General features: G+C 40.1%; 1 protein-coding gene across 5 annotated transcripts in view; it reads left to right on the forward strand.

Moving 5' to 3' along the window:
- The window catches only part of SCEL (sciellin), a 155,245-nt gene extending 140,966 nt beyond the window's left edge, over nucleotides 1-14,279 (forward strand). For all 5 annotated transcript variants that reach the window (XM_053665460.1, XM_053665461.1, XM_053665458.1 and 2 more), the window contains 6 exons: nucleotides 2,421-2,513; nucleotides 3,188-3,259; nucleotides 6,011-6,085; nucleotides 9,374-9,482; nucleotides 11,737-11,839; nucleotides 13,237-14,279. In XM_053665460.1, coding sequence (XP_053521435.1) covers nucleotides 2,421-2,513; nucleotides 3,188-3,259; nucleotides 6,011-6,085; nucleotides 9,374-9,482; nucleotides 11,737-11,839; nucleotides 13,237-13,253 — 469 coding nt within the window. In that variant the 3' untranslated portion in view covers nucleotides 13,254-14,279. The remainder of the gene's footprint in view (nucleotides 1-2,420; nucleotides 2,514-3,187; nucleotides 3,260-6,010; nucleotides 6,086-9,373; nucleotides 9,483-11,736; nucleotides 11,840-13,236) is intronic.
- The last annotated feature ends 496 nt before the right edge of the window (nucleotides 14,280-14,775 follow it).

Below are 14,775 nucleotides of genomic sequence, written 5' to 3' on the forward strand. Positions count from 1 at the left end.
ACTGCCGGCCTCCAAGGTGGCCATTCCCAGCCTGGGTGTGCATGCAGACTCACTGGAGGGCTTTAGAAGAACCCCAGTGCCCAAGCTGTTACTCCAACTAATTAAATCAGTAGCATTTTGAAAAGCACTACAGGGTATTTCACTGGTTGTCAGAGTATTGTCTAGCTATTTTCACGGTCCTTAATAATAAAAAATTAGTGTTACCACTTAATGGCATCAAGATAAAATTTCCTCTGTAAAATCTATCACCATCCCATGGGAAAAAAAATGCTTTGAAGCTATCACACAATGATTATGTGGAAGTGGTATCCCGATTTGGATTCTGGAAGTGAGAAAGGATGTCAAGAGGAAAATGACTGAAATGCAAATAAACTTCTTACGTTAGTTAAATGCATTGTGGTGGTGTTCACTCCTCAGTGTTGCCAATGTTCCATGGCTATGTTAGATACCAGCACCAGGAGAAGCGGGGTGCAGGGCATGTGGGGATTCGGAATGCTCTCTGTGCAGCTTTCCTACACATTTACATTCATTCCAAAATAAGAAGTCCGTTTTTAAAACCTCTTATCGTCTCCCGAACCTAGTTGAGAAGCAAAATCCATCTGAGTTTGTTGTTCCTCATTCCAAATTTATTAACATTTGGGTTTTATTCACAATTATAAAAACTAAATCTTTCATGAAGACATTGTCATTAATCTCATAAACCCAACTAAGAAATGCTACTTTTATTAGTCTGTTCAGGCTACTATAACAAAATACCCCAGTCTGGGTGGCTTCAGCCACAGAAATTTATTTTCTCACAGATCTGGAGGCTGAAGTCCAAGATCGAGATACTGCCAGGGTCAGGTCCTGGTGGAGCCTCACTTCTTGGCTTGCAGATGCCACCTCCTCACTGTGTCCTCAGGTGGCCTTTCCCCTGCAGGTGCACGCACACACGGCGAGAGATCGCTGATGTCTCTTCCTCCTCTCATAAGGACACCAGTCCGAGGGACTTAAGGCTCCATCTGCCCTTATGACCTCACTTAACCCTTATTATCTCCTCGTAGGCCCTGTCTCCAAATCACACTGGGAGTTAGGGCTTCCACATGTGAATTTTGGGGGGGACACAGTTTGTTACATTTCTATTTGCAAATTATTTCCCTCTTGGACCTGCAGTTTTTACAAACCGGTGCTATTTGATTTTTACATTGTTAAGAGCCACGCGAACACATTTCAGACTTGCTGACATCCTTTGTCCTTTGAAGCTCTTTGTTTCTTAAAATTGGGTTTTGTATTGTACATTTTTATGTGAGTATTTCCAAATAATTCCTCACTATGTTTATTATTCCTGAAATGCCATATTGTAATAATCACATTAGAAAACCTTCTCATAGTATTAATTCCACTTTCTCATTACGTAGTATCACTTTAACACAACTGTATGTTTTGTGAAGCATCTATCTTAAAACTGGAAGATGACCTTCCACGTGCCAGAGATGATAACATATGAACGAATGTTTTCCTCTCCTTTAAGAGCTTTTGGACATGGAAGGAACAGCTCATTTACCAATGATAAGGCATGATCAAGGTCTAAACTTTGCTTTTGATCTTCCTGACTCTTCTCTATTAGAGTTTACCAGCATGGAGGAAGGAAGGAGCTAAAGTTTTCTGTATTCGGGCATTAGAAATTTTCTGTTTCTAGGAAAAAGCAAGTATGCCTATACTTTGTTAGGCATAGTGACATTTGAGATTAGCAGAAATCTAGGTCAGAGTTCTTCTGCAATCTTCAAAGTATTGCTTTGCATTAAAAATAAAATGAAAACTGGAACTTCTCCAAGCAACCCCTGGATAATTTTCACTAAACCGATAAACTCTCAGATGTACTGTAGATGAAAAGCTTTCGAAAATGGCACTGCTGCTGTGAAAATGTTGCTGGAACGATTTCAGATGGTTCCTGCCCTTTGTGAAATATCTTCCCCAGCATTAGATAATGATTCATGTGCCTGAAGATCCATCTTGAAGAGATGACAGTGGCATCTGTGAAGAAGTGAAGTAGTGTGTGCTCACTAGCTGCACATCTGTGCAGAAACCAGGCAAATAGGAAGAGGTTCATGCTACAGGAACACAATTTTCATAAAGTAAAATAAAATTTTAAGATAAAAAATTCTAGCCTTGGCTGGTGTAGCTCAGTGGATTGAGCATGGTCCTATGAAACAAAGAGTCGCTGGTTCGATTCCCAGTCAGGACACATGCCTGGGTTGCAGGCCAGGTCCCCAGTGGGGGACCCATGAGAAGCAACCACACATTGATGTTTCTCTCCCTCTCTTTTTCCTTCCCTTCCCCTCTCTAAAAAAATAAATAAAATATTTTTAAAATACTTTAAGTAAAAAACCAATTCTAAATGGCTTTGATTTGAAGTGCCAAATGTTTGTCTGCTTTCTCAGGCAAGAGGGCCGTGTCAATGGGCCCACCAGCTCTCTGAAGGACCAGCCCACCGGAACCGCGGCCCGTGTTTCTGAAGCCAGGAGGAATCTCAGGTAGTGCCAGGGTCACTTACGAAACAAATGAGAGCGCTGTCTCCTTCTGTTTTTAGTAACCGTTTCACATGCCACCTGGCCCTTCTTCTGAAAGGCAGAGATTTCTAATTTTATTAGTGGCTCGAGAGGCTTACACAAAGGTGTCGTAGCAACTTGGTCATTGGTACGTTGTGACTACCAGAGAGGAAAGTGTAAAACGTGATTTTCCCTTAAAAAGGCTGTATTTAAAAAAAAGTGATTGTGACATTGGCGTTGACATTCTTTAGGTAGATTTCAAAGTTTCTTTAAATCAGATGTTCTGTTAGTTAAGGTCCATTTTTGTGGGAGGTTTGTGGGGCCAGGATGGTTTGGAAATAGAAATGGGGTGTCAGGGAAGAGACAGTACAACGTGTTACACAGATGTTCAGAGTCACCTCACTCTCTACTGCAGGTTTAGCAAGTGACGGATTTTCACGTAGCATTCTGGAAGCAGGCCACGCCGTGGAGGGGAGGAAGAAAATGGGAGACTTAAAGGAGTTATGCAGGAATGAGTGGATACCACTTGAATGCTTGCATTCTGGAGGTTGTAGTTTAGAAGTGGTGCAGCATTTTTGCACTGGGTTGAATGCTAGCCTTGCTATTTTCATTCTTCTCATAAACAAACTTTAAACATGAAGTAAATTGGTTTTCCCCAGGTCCGACACTGACCCCAGGCCCGCAGGCCCCCAGGACACGGTTGTGTACACAAGGACATATGTGGAGAATAGGTACTGGAAAGTCATTTGAGATATTGTGCTCTACTGGTAATTTTCCAATGATCTATATTTAAGAAAAATGGCATTATTTTTTAGTATGCTTGCTGTTTTCAAATAGAAGGCCATCGAAAAAGTACATTGGATGGATTCTAGGTATATAGTTATTTATAATGTTTCTAATATGAAGTAGTTGTCAAATAATCATAAAAAATCACTCAATGGACTAAAAAATAATTTAATATAGCAGATATATACACATACTAGGATAGCCATTTGAAGATTTTCATATAGTGTATGTAAGACTATGACTACATGTTTATAATTACCTTTATAAAAATCGTACAAAAATGTCTATGCTAATTTGGAGTTGTGCTTTAATTTAATGGTTCTGTCTATCATTGTTTAACTCTTATCTGAAATAAGTGGTATAACTCTCAGTAGATATACTCTGGCCCAAATTACAGGAATTAATTAATGCTCATGAAATCTGCTGGTTGTGTGATAGATGTTGAGGAAAATGTCAACCGAGGTCAGGGGTGGACAATCCATTTGATTTCCAAGGAGGGTAAAACCAAGAATTAGTTCAGTGGTGGGGTAATGTAATGGAAGGGCATGCCAAATGGTATTGGTGACACGTGGTAGTCAGAGCCTATTTCTCGGACACACCAAATGCACAAACAACTACACGTGAACCAATTCCGTCTCAGTGACATGCAGAACTAGTTGACTGACTCCCACCCTCAGCACGCCCTGCCCATGAATGACTGAGAAAACACATCAAGATCAGGAGGAGAGGCTGAAACACACTTTTGCCATAAACCCTGCCCCCAGCACAGCACCTCACAATCAGAAGGGACCCCCAAACTCCCAGATTGTCCCCAAAGAGCCAAGGGTTTGGGTCACACACCCAGAGCCCCCAATGTTGTGGCTGCTACACAGGGGGCAGGCGCACAGGTGTGACTCCTGCCTGACAGCCAACAGGGCTCAGTGTCCAAGAGTCTCACAGAAAACAAAAAGAAAAAAAAATTTAAAGAAAGAGAGAGAAGAATAAGAAAAAAGACAGAGACCAAAGAGCAGGGCCTCTGGGAGGGCTTCTGGGCAGCGGGGACTCCAGGACATTCAGTACATTCAGTATCAGAAGGTGAGCAACCATCCGAAAATAACAAAACAAAAAAGGTTTCTCATCCTCACACATAATTTATCTTGTAAAATGCAGCCCCAACTTTGGTTTTTCTGCTTAATCCTATTCTTCCTAAAATCATCACTGATAGTGTAGTACAGAGGCCCGAGAATCTGAATCACACTTGGGATTGAGTCTCTGTCATTTACTGACCGTGCAGCCCTGGGAAAGCTACCTAACCTCTTCAAGTCTCAGTGTCCTCGTTTAAAAAACAAAACAAAAAACAGGAGTAGTGATGTATGGGCCTTGCATGAATGCATGTAAACTCTTATGTGGCATTGTGAATTATACGTTCCATAAAGTAGATTCTATTTCTGACAGCAGTCTGCCTACAGGCAGTTTGGAGGGAAAGAGGTTTCTCATTTAAAAAAAAAAATCCCAAGTGAGGGCTGTGAGGGCTGTGGCGTTATCACTCAGTCTAGGAAATCAGAGGAACACGTTGCTTCTGATCCTAATATACTCACAGGTGGCGCATGTACTTGGGGAGCGAGTATGAGCAGCCAGTTGGTCAGAGCATTACAGATTTCATCTGTCTGGAGAAAGAAGTGGCCTTGGCAAACTGGAGCAATATAAGAAATGGAACAAAGAGAACTTTTTAAAATTACTCTCTTTTTTTGCTTTCATGCTAAACTAATCTTTCTTGGGTATTCTCAAGTAAAAATAAAAATTTGTATAGCTTTGTGTACAAGTTCAAGTCTCTAGTTCTCTGTGTGAATGGTGTGTGTGTAAATTGCTTGCACTGGCTCTCGCTTTATGCATTTCCTTTGTGTTAGACTACATGTAGCCTGGTGAATAAATGAGGGAGGTGCAAGCATGAATCTCATTTAAAAAATGATAACACTTGCTGTGCACCCTTGACCCATTCTCTGCTTACTTCTGTAGATATGCCAGCTTATGCCAACTTGGAGGTGGCTTATCCAATCAAATTTTCTCCAGGTTTAAACAAAAAAAGCTCTGGCTGGTGTGGCTCAGTGGATCGAACACCAGACTGTAAACCAAAGGGTCGCCTGTTCGATTCCCAGTCAGGGCACATGCCTGGGTTGCAAGCCAGGTTCCCAGCAGCAGGGGCGCATGAGAAGCAACCACACATTGATGATTCTTTCCCTCTCTCCCCCTCTCTCTAAAAATAAATAAATAAAATATTTTTTTAAAAAGAAATATTAAAAAAAAAGAAAGTATTTCCATGGCCAGTATGGCTCAGTTGGTTGGAACATTGCCCTGTAACCTATAGGTTGTGAGTTCAATTCCTAGTCAGGGAAGATGCATAGGTTGTAGGCATGATCTAGATTCCCAGTCAGGGCTTGCATAGCAGAGAGCCAATCAATGCTTCTCTCTCGCATTGATGTTTCTCTCTTTCCCTTTCTCTCTCCATTCCTCTCTCTCTAAAGCGATGAAAAAATGTCCTCAGGTGGGGATAAAAATAAATTATATCAGTATATTGTCCTAGCTTGTAACATCACCAAGAATAAGGCTGTATAAGGAGATGTGTGTGCTTTCTCACCTGCATACAGGCGGGTATATGTGAGTATGTTAATACCAGGGAAACGACCCAGTTCTCACGCGTGCACATGTGTTGTTTCTAGTAAATCACCAAAGGATGGCTATCAGGAGGATGCCTCTCGAAAATACATACAAACTGTTTATTCAACTTCGGATAGGTGAGTACGTCCATATTTCCATATGTAAAAATCTATATGCGCACACTTGTATGTACATTTTTTCTTGTTGCCGTAGTTGGAAAGGGTGCTCCTGATGGTGACTGTTATATACAAGGTGGGGCAAAAGTAGGTTTATAGTCATGTGCACCTGGACACAGTTCATTCCTGTACTATTGTGGATTAATTATTGAATTGTTTGCCATATGAACAACTGTAAACCCACTTTTGCCCCACCCTGTAAACGTGTGAAGTACAACAACCTCTGCCTCCAGAATTTGTTCCTTGGTTCCTGGGCCGTTCTTGCTAATGCTCTTTATTCCAGTAGAGCTTTTCTGTGCCTTATAGCTGCCCCCCAGGCCAGAGCCTCTGCTGCAGCTGATTCCCAGGGGTCCCCAGAACTGCCGCATTGTTAGAGTCCAGGTTGCACTGCATCATGGGATGGTGCCCTGAAGCCCTCCCCTATGGCTGTCTCCCACAGCCGTGTCACCTTACGGCAGCTGTGTGGCCGTGCTGCTATTGTCCGCCCTGGGCACACACTCCAGTCCCAGGAGGGCGCTCCAATGAGTGTCAGTTTTATGCTAGGAAATTGACCCCAGGCTCGTGCTGTTGGTAATCATCTTTTACCATTTAGTGTTCAGTGGGGCACATCAATGACACTCGTGAGAGTGTGGCCAGCAGATTTCTAGTGGGGGAAATAAAAATAAATAACTAGCATTTCATCCCAACCACTGGAAATCAGCTGCAATGCAAATGTCTGATATTCTCCTGATGGTGTTTCTCTCAAGAAGGGGCCGGAAATAAGGCTCATTGAGGGTAAAGACATACTTAATTTTTATGCACAACCTCAATTTGCAATGTAGTGGTCAGCCCTGACAAGGTACTTGATAAACATTTTCTGAAACAATGAACCTATGTGCTGTTTGCTAAGGGAAACATGGATAAACTAGGCCTCAAAACTGTGTCCCTTTTCTGCCACTCTTATAAAATCTTGCCCGTTACCAATGCTCTCTGAGTATCTTACTTTAAGTCTCTGCTCTTTGAGGAACGAAGTCATCTGCACAAATATGAAATGCAAATACTGTCTAGGTAACCAGATGCCAGAGCTGAATTCTTCAGAATACTTTGAAAAGACCTTTGACTAACAGAATGGTTTTAACGAGGACAACACCAGCACCAGAGCTTTCCCTGGGCTTATATTTTCATTGTAAACTTAAGGAAGGAAAACATTCTCCATACCAGTATTGCTCTTAACGTGAAGAATTTCAGTCCTGTTCTTCAAGTGGCCCTTGAAATTCTCCTTAGCCCTCAGAACAAAAGCCAATTTTCTCTTAAGACCAGTCAATCCCACAACTTTTTCTGTGGATTATTATGTGAAATGAGCCATGTCCCCACAGTTCTTATCCAAGCACGTTAATCCCCTTTAAAGTGGCTTCCCATCGTAGGGGATAAAGACAAACTCCTCTGCATGTTATTTACGAGCCTTCAGCCCCTGCTCCCGCGTATTGCCTGCTGTGGAATCACTCTAGACACCCTCACTGTGCAGCACTCTAGTACAACCTGTTCACTCCGCCTGCAGTCCCCCGTCACGCCCCTGCCTACCTCACCGCTCACTGTGAGAGCTCCTTCATCTCCAGGCTGTAACTCACGTGACACTCTGCACAAGCCTCCCTGCCTTCACCGCAGGGACGAGTTGCTTCCTGGGCCGTGCTCTCCTAACTCTTTCTACAGGTCTATAAAATGCTGTGGTCATCTAACCATGGACTTGGCTACCTGAGTGGGCAGGAAGCTTCTCACTGTCTCACTCTTCTTTACATTCCCAGCCCCTAGCTCATTGCCCCTGGAGGGGAAGAAGGAATGGTATAGAGGAAGCCTGTTTTCTACTCTCGAAGTGCTTGCACGGAACATTTCAGTGTGTGTGTGTGTGTGTGTGTGTGTGTGTGAATGAATAATCCATAGGAAAATATAAGCCAACAGCTGTAAAGTGAGGTGGAAGAGGAGAATTTTATTTATGTACATAAGGGCTATAGAGAAGTTACTAGAATGACTGAATGTGTGAAACCAGACAGGGTTATCTACTCCAATTGCTTTCCTCTCCCACCGCCTCCTCCCCTCCGTTTCCCCAGTCTCTGCTCCTAGGCCTGGGTTGGATGATAGGATCGTGGTTCCCGGGCATGACTCACTTCTTCCAACAAAGCGAGCCCAACAGTCCTCATGGCCAGGCCCAAATGCTGTGCAGCAACTCTGGGGCCATGCCGCCTTTATTCAAACCCTGCCTCTGCTGCTCACCAGCTGCATGGCAGGCACCCTTCCATGCCTCAGTTTCCTTTTCCATAAAGTGATGACAAAAACAATAGCATCTGCTTGTCAGAGATATTGTTTAGGATAAATGAGTTTAGGTAAGCTAAGTGCATTAAAAATACATTGCACACATTAAGCATATTATCACTGAGTAAGTATTGGGTATTTTTATTTCACCACCCCCTTATGTGCCAACTCTGGAAATTTCAGACCTGCATGCCACACCCCAATACTAGTGAAGCCCTGAAGTTGTTATTTAAGACAGTCCTGAGACCTTCCAAATGGAAAAAGAATCACACAGTTATTGGCCTTTCTTAAGGCTCTGGTGTGACCCAAGAGCTTTTGGATTTGCTGATTAAATATCCACAGTTCATTTATTATTGAATGTTATTTTTCACAGTAAACAATAAAGCTCTGTTTTCTTCATCAGATTTGTGGGGGTGATGTTATAATAATATGATAGTATTGGAGAATATGAATTTTGTCATACAAGGTAACCCAGTATTCAGAGTCTTACAATGACACCATGAATATTGTCATAGGAAACATGTTGGTGATTCTAGACCCTAGACTCTGGGATGGATTTCTGTTTTTGTCCTAGAATATGTTTTGATAGTTAAATTTTTATATTAATCTACAGTATAATTTTTCTATGATGTATGTAAATTAATAATTCAAAACCCTCTTCAAGCTTCAAGGGGTTCTCATGAATGAGCTCAGTGAGGAAACTGTAATTATCTCTGCCCTGCCCAGCTGCACTTTTAATTGCTAATGAATTAATAATTTGAGACTTTCCTTTATGTTAATGCTTTGATGTTATTTTGAGGGAACTAGAAGAATCAATTCTATCACAAGAATAAGTAATTCCCAAACTTTCCTTGATTTTCACACAAGTATGAACAAAATGAACATATCTCACATGACTTTATGGGGAATACATCTGTCTTTTGAGTGATGACAAGTCTATTTTGGGTTGCTTACGTCTCATAGGTCTGTCATCGAAAGAGATATGTGTACTTACTGCCGAAAACCCTTGGGCACAAACACTAAGATGATTTTAGATGAATTACAGATTTGCTGCCATTCCACGTGCTTCAAGGTAAGGATGTGTTTATTGCATTTAACTGAATGCATAACTGCATAATGACTGAAATAAAAATAATTGCTTAATGAAATACATGAGATAAAGTTAAAGCTTTCAGAAACACTCTCATCCGCATTAGTAATGCACCACTTAAGTATCTCTCAGAGGTCTGCAGCCAAGCCTCAAAGGTTTGTAATTATTCTCCTGGCCGTAGGCTTCAAGTTGATCACTAACACATTTATTCCTCTTACTCTAAAGATTTAAATATATGAAATGACAAGCACTTAATTTCTTTATAAAAGTTTTCACGACATTTGAATAACTCATACATTACATAAAATATACAGGTTCCAGCAGAAGTAAGACCTGCTTGAGTGTGGTTGGTGGGATAATGATATGGGTGTCATAATCTATAGTTTTAGTGTGAACATTTCACCTAAAATGTCCTATGGTGTGCTTGAGTGTGATATTGTTATGTTACAGAATTACATGCTCATGATTTTTGTAATAAAATATTTGTAATTAAAAAGGGGCGTTATTTGCGCCGGACCCTGTTTAATGGAGTCCAAAAAGGAAAAGGAATTGTTGAGAAGAAAGCTAGCAGCTCCTTATGTCATGAAGTTAGGACTGATAGGCTTAACAATAGTGGCAACTCAGTCTGCTTAATATAGTGACCATAAAGTGTACATAGTAGGATGCCTCACTGTTTGCGTTTCACATTTCATTGCTTTTACTTCCTAATAATATGGGGTAGGGCAACATTATTATAGTTTCTGTTGTAACTGATGAGCACTGAACTGGGAATCTGAAGGCCTGGGTTAGAGTTCTAATTCTGCCACTAACTGCGGCTGTGTGACTTTTGGAACTTTTTGGTGACATTTAGTCACCTAAATGAGTGTGGCCGCAGTTTTCTCATCTGTAAAATGAGGACGCTGACTAGATGAATGGTTCTCAGCTGTAGCAGTCCATCAGAAGCACCAGGGTAGGTTCGGAGACAAACAGAATGCTTGGACTAGCGCTAATGAAATCAAGGGTCACAGAGATGATTCCCGGGCACTGGTATTTTTTAAATCTCCTTAGATGCATCTAAGATGGGCAGCCAGTGTGAGAACAACTTGCCCAGATCTATGGGTTTGTTCTGTGCTGACAGTCTGTGATTGATGGGAATTACCTAATGCAATCCAGTGGCTGTTATACTTTGATAACTGATGGCTTTTCCTCCAATTAGCTTCAGACAGTGAAACATAGCATCGGCAGCATAATGCCTCATTTTAAGCAAAAAATAATCTAACTTTAGGCCATAATATATAGAATACTATATAAAATATATCCTGAAAACTGTATTATTATTTAGTTAACTTTATAAGGAAATAAAATTTTCTTTTAGTTATTAAAATTTACTCAATAAAAAAGATTATAGTTCTCTATTTGAAATTAGTATGCAGAAAACTATTTAAAACAAAGAAATTATCCTGATTATGGTTTTTGGTAAATGCAAATAATTTCATTTTATTGTATGTTGGATAATTTATAAAATACCACTAAGAATAAAAATGTCCCCGCTTGCCTGGGAAAAGATTGATTATTGTATAGCCTTAATAATAGAAAGCCAGGTAGATTGGTTTAAGCATGTCGGATTGAGCAATGGCAATTTGCTTCAAAGAACTTGCCTCTGAAAGCCAGCCATTCAGTGACAGTCCAATGCTTGAAAGTTAGCCAACTGACCATGGACCTGCTGCAATAAGCACAGGTCCAAAGCAAACATCAGCCCTGCCCTGCCTCCTGACCAACACAACTCCAAACACGTTTTCCCCTGCACGCTGCCTGAGATCAGAAATTGGTTTTGCTTAATGTTTGCTTAATGTCCAGTGTGCGTGCCTGGACAGCACAGGTCTCCTTGAGCAAGTGAGCAGTTAATACCCTTAATATTTCTGTTTGAGATATCAAGCGGTGGTCTTGTCCTTGACATAACCAGTTTTTGAAAATTTATATCTACCCTGGAGTGAGTTAAGTGGGAACTTCAGTGGTAGACATGCCCTGAAATGCACACCCGCAGCGTAGAGAGATGCTGTGAGAATACGTCTGAAAAGTTCTGCATGTGGACTGTAGACAAGGACACTCACTCTCCCTGCGGATGCTCATGAAGCTTTGTCTGCGAGTGAATGTGGAGACAAGTATTGAATGAACTGAAAGTGCTTTCTGTCATGTGACATGGGGAATCTAGACTTTACTTGCAATATAAACTTTCTATGTTGTTCTTTCCCTTTAGTGTGAAATATGCAAGCAGTCTTTGGAAAACCTGAAGGCGGGAGACAGTATTTGGATTTATAGACAGACGATACACTGTGAACCTTGCTACTCTAAAGTTGTGGGTAAGTGTTGAGCTCTGCAAGAAGCTATTTCTTTTGCTAATATTAATGAGCATCTAGATTATTGAAGGATTTCAATTTAGCAAAAATATTTTATTAATTATATGTAGTTAAATTCAGCTGCAGACAGTATGGTAGTATTTTGTCTTATGGTATAAAATCAGTAAACATTTACATTTTCTTCTGATACCAGATCAGACAGATACAACTAAGCAAGGAGGTTATTTATTATAGAATATTTTCCTTTTTTCCTGTAATTCAAGTCCATATTTGCCAATGACTGTTTACATTTGTACTGAAATATATACTTTTTACCTAATTTGATTATGCTAAATGCCTCTTAATGTTTATTCTAAATGGGGAATTTAAAGTTAATTCTATAATTCTATATTAAATATAACATCTAAATATTTTATCCATTTAAGATCAACATTACTATAAGTTGGGTTCTTCACTAGCATAAACAATGTGAGAAGCAAACATCAATGGCCTGCATTTTTTAACTCATATTTCCTCTAAACTTAGCATAAAAGCTTTAAAAGTTGATTTAAAAGATATGCACAATGCCCAGTAAGTTAGTAAAATAAAATCCTATAAAACTTGATTAGTTTTTTTAAAGCCGGTATCAACACTCTGTTTTTAATTCAGTAGTAAATAGAAGAGCCAAGGTGATATTGGAGAAGTAGTCCACCGGCAAGTTTCCTGATGTGTCTTTGTGTAGTGAACGAAAGAGGCACATAGGATCCTTCCGTGGGATCCAAAACATGAAATTTAGTGACAAATGTGTAATGGAAATGAGGTACTGGGAGGCTACATCTCAAAATGCTCTGAAAAATATTTTAAAAGCCCACGTTCCATCAGGCTACCAAATTCACTACAGAAGCAAACTAATGGCATTCATATTTTGCCTTCTATTTTCTGCTTTCCCCAGCCAGTTCTCACATTGCATTTTCTTCCTGACTTAGCAGCCTTATCGTGATCCAATAGAATGTCAAGAGCCTTGATGCCTATGGTGGCGGCTCTAAAACTTTCAGTCGTCCAAAAGTCCACAATACGGCTTAGGAGACGTGGCCCCCAGGAGACTCAGAACTGTGTCCTCCTCCCTGTCTCTGTGCATCTTTTCCATGTGCAGGTGCCTCCACGGGCACTGCATTTTCATAGTAAATTGAAGTTGTGAAGACACAACTCAGGCATCTCCTAAATACGAGCACCAGGCGTCAACCCTTCCTGTCTGTGGGGGACCGAAAGCCACGGTGGTGAATGCAGTGGAAGGAAAAAAAGTAAAATGCTGACTCCACCATGGGCCCCTTGAGGAATGATTATTTTTTTAAAATTTAGTTCTAGGATTTTTTTTGTACTGAATTTATGTCTCTAACTCTGATTTCCTTTAACATTTTCAGCAAAGTGGATTCAATAATTCTGGCACACGGAAATCAAGAGGAAAGGGTTCATTAAGGAATTCAAACTTTTATTTTGAGATTGTGTAATTTGGAAAACCCTTTTCCACTGAAGATTGACTTTGGTATACAATTAACTATTCTGCTGGTGCATAAATAATCTAATTGCCTTCAGTAAGGTCACACACATAAAGGGAACCATCTGTTATCTTGCTGGATTCAGTCATCAAAAATTCAAGGGGTTTCAGTTACCGATCTCGGAGAAAGGGTGCTTCTGACGACTGTGGGGATGGGGCCCCACGCAGGTTCACCCCTGCTCCCCATTCAGGCTACGCCCCATGGTTCCCATTACAAACACGCTCCTCATTTCCTCACCTTTGTTTCCCTAAGAATTTGGCCTTGCAGACATTATTGACATCTTGTTTCCCTAAGAATTTGGCCTTGCAGACATTATTGATGTCTTGACAAACTGTCAAGAAAGCAGGATATGTCTCCTTCATGTGCAAAAGAAACATTGATAGAAATTTCCTGATAAGGCTGGGCAGACAGATGGGAACATATAAAGTCGTAAAATCATTTGCACTTTCTGGGTCTCTGTGCTTGTATTGCTTGTATCTGAAACAGGAAGGGTATTGAAAGTTGTTCCTGAGGTCTCTTTCTGCTCCCAAATTATTCTAAAGCAAGTTTCTGTTCCCTCTTTAGAACTTTATCTGAATATGGGTTTGTTAATCATACTGAACTTGAGAGGACATCTGGACAATATAATCTTTGGGTCACCCTTCATTTTGTTGCAGATATAATTTTTAAAAACAGAAAGACATTGATTTGTGGGTAATGGGCAAAATTGTATGACATGTATTTGCATATTATAATTTGTTAATTTTTTTGCATGCATTTCAAAATCTGGGTATATAAATAATCTATGAGAAAATAATGGTTATGGACTACAAAGACATGTTCTTTATCATGTTACATGTGTTTATATAACATAGCACTTTACATTTACAGATGGCTTATGAAAATAAAATGAACTGTCAGTGACAGAATGTTTTTGTGGAGTGTCTATAAATATCATCCATTGACATTGATTTTGTCAACTATAGTGGTCACAATTTATTATGTTCTGTACCACACACTGGGTAACTTAATTATTTAATTGTTCAACCTATAGCTTTTATTTTTAAAGAGTTTTTCTTAAGAAATTGAAAATTCAACAATCATATTTGAAGAACTAGTATTATTAAGATTTAGAAATTAAACTTATAAACTATATGTACATAGCAACTGCATCTTGAAGAAAGGCATATGGAACATTGAGGAGAGGGTGGAATTTGGGGGAAATTTAAGGCAATTATAAACAAATGACATCAACTAGGGAGATTAAGACAGATAATCATGTATTTTCCAAATGTTGATAAATTTAAAGAATTATTCTTCTGTATGATGATTTCAAGCATCTGCTCTCCTTAGAGACTAGTCCACAGTGTTAAACACAAAATCCTTATCAAAATTCAGCAACGTATAACTGTTGCCGTACCGAAA

This window comes from Artibeus jamaicensis, unplaced genomic scaffold (assembly GCF_021234435.1).
Source record: "Artibeus jamaicensis isolate MK-2021 breed Jamaican fruit bat unplaced genomic scaffold, CSHL_Jam_final contig_415, whole genome shotgun sequence".
Lineage (NCBI taxonomy): Eukaryota > Metazoa > Chordata > Mammalia > Chiroptera > Phyllostomidae > Artibeus > Artibeus jamaicensis.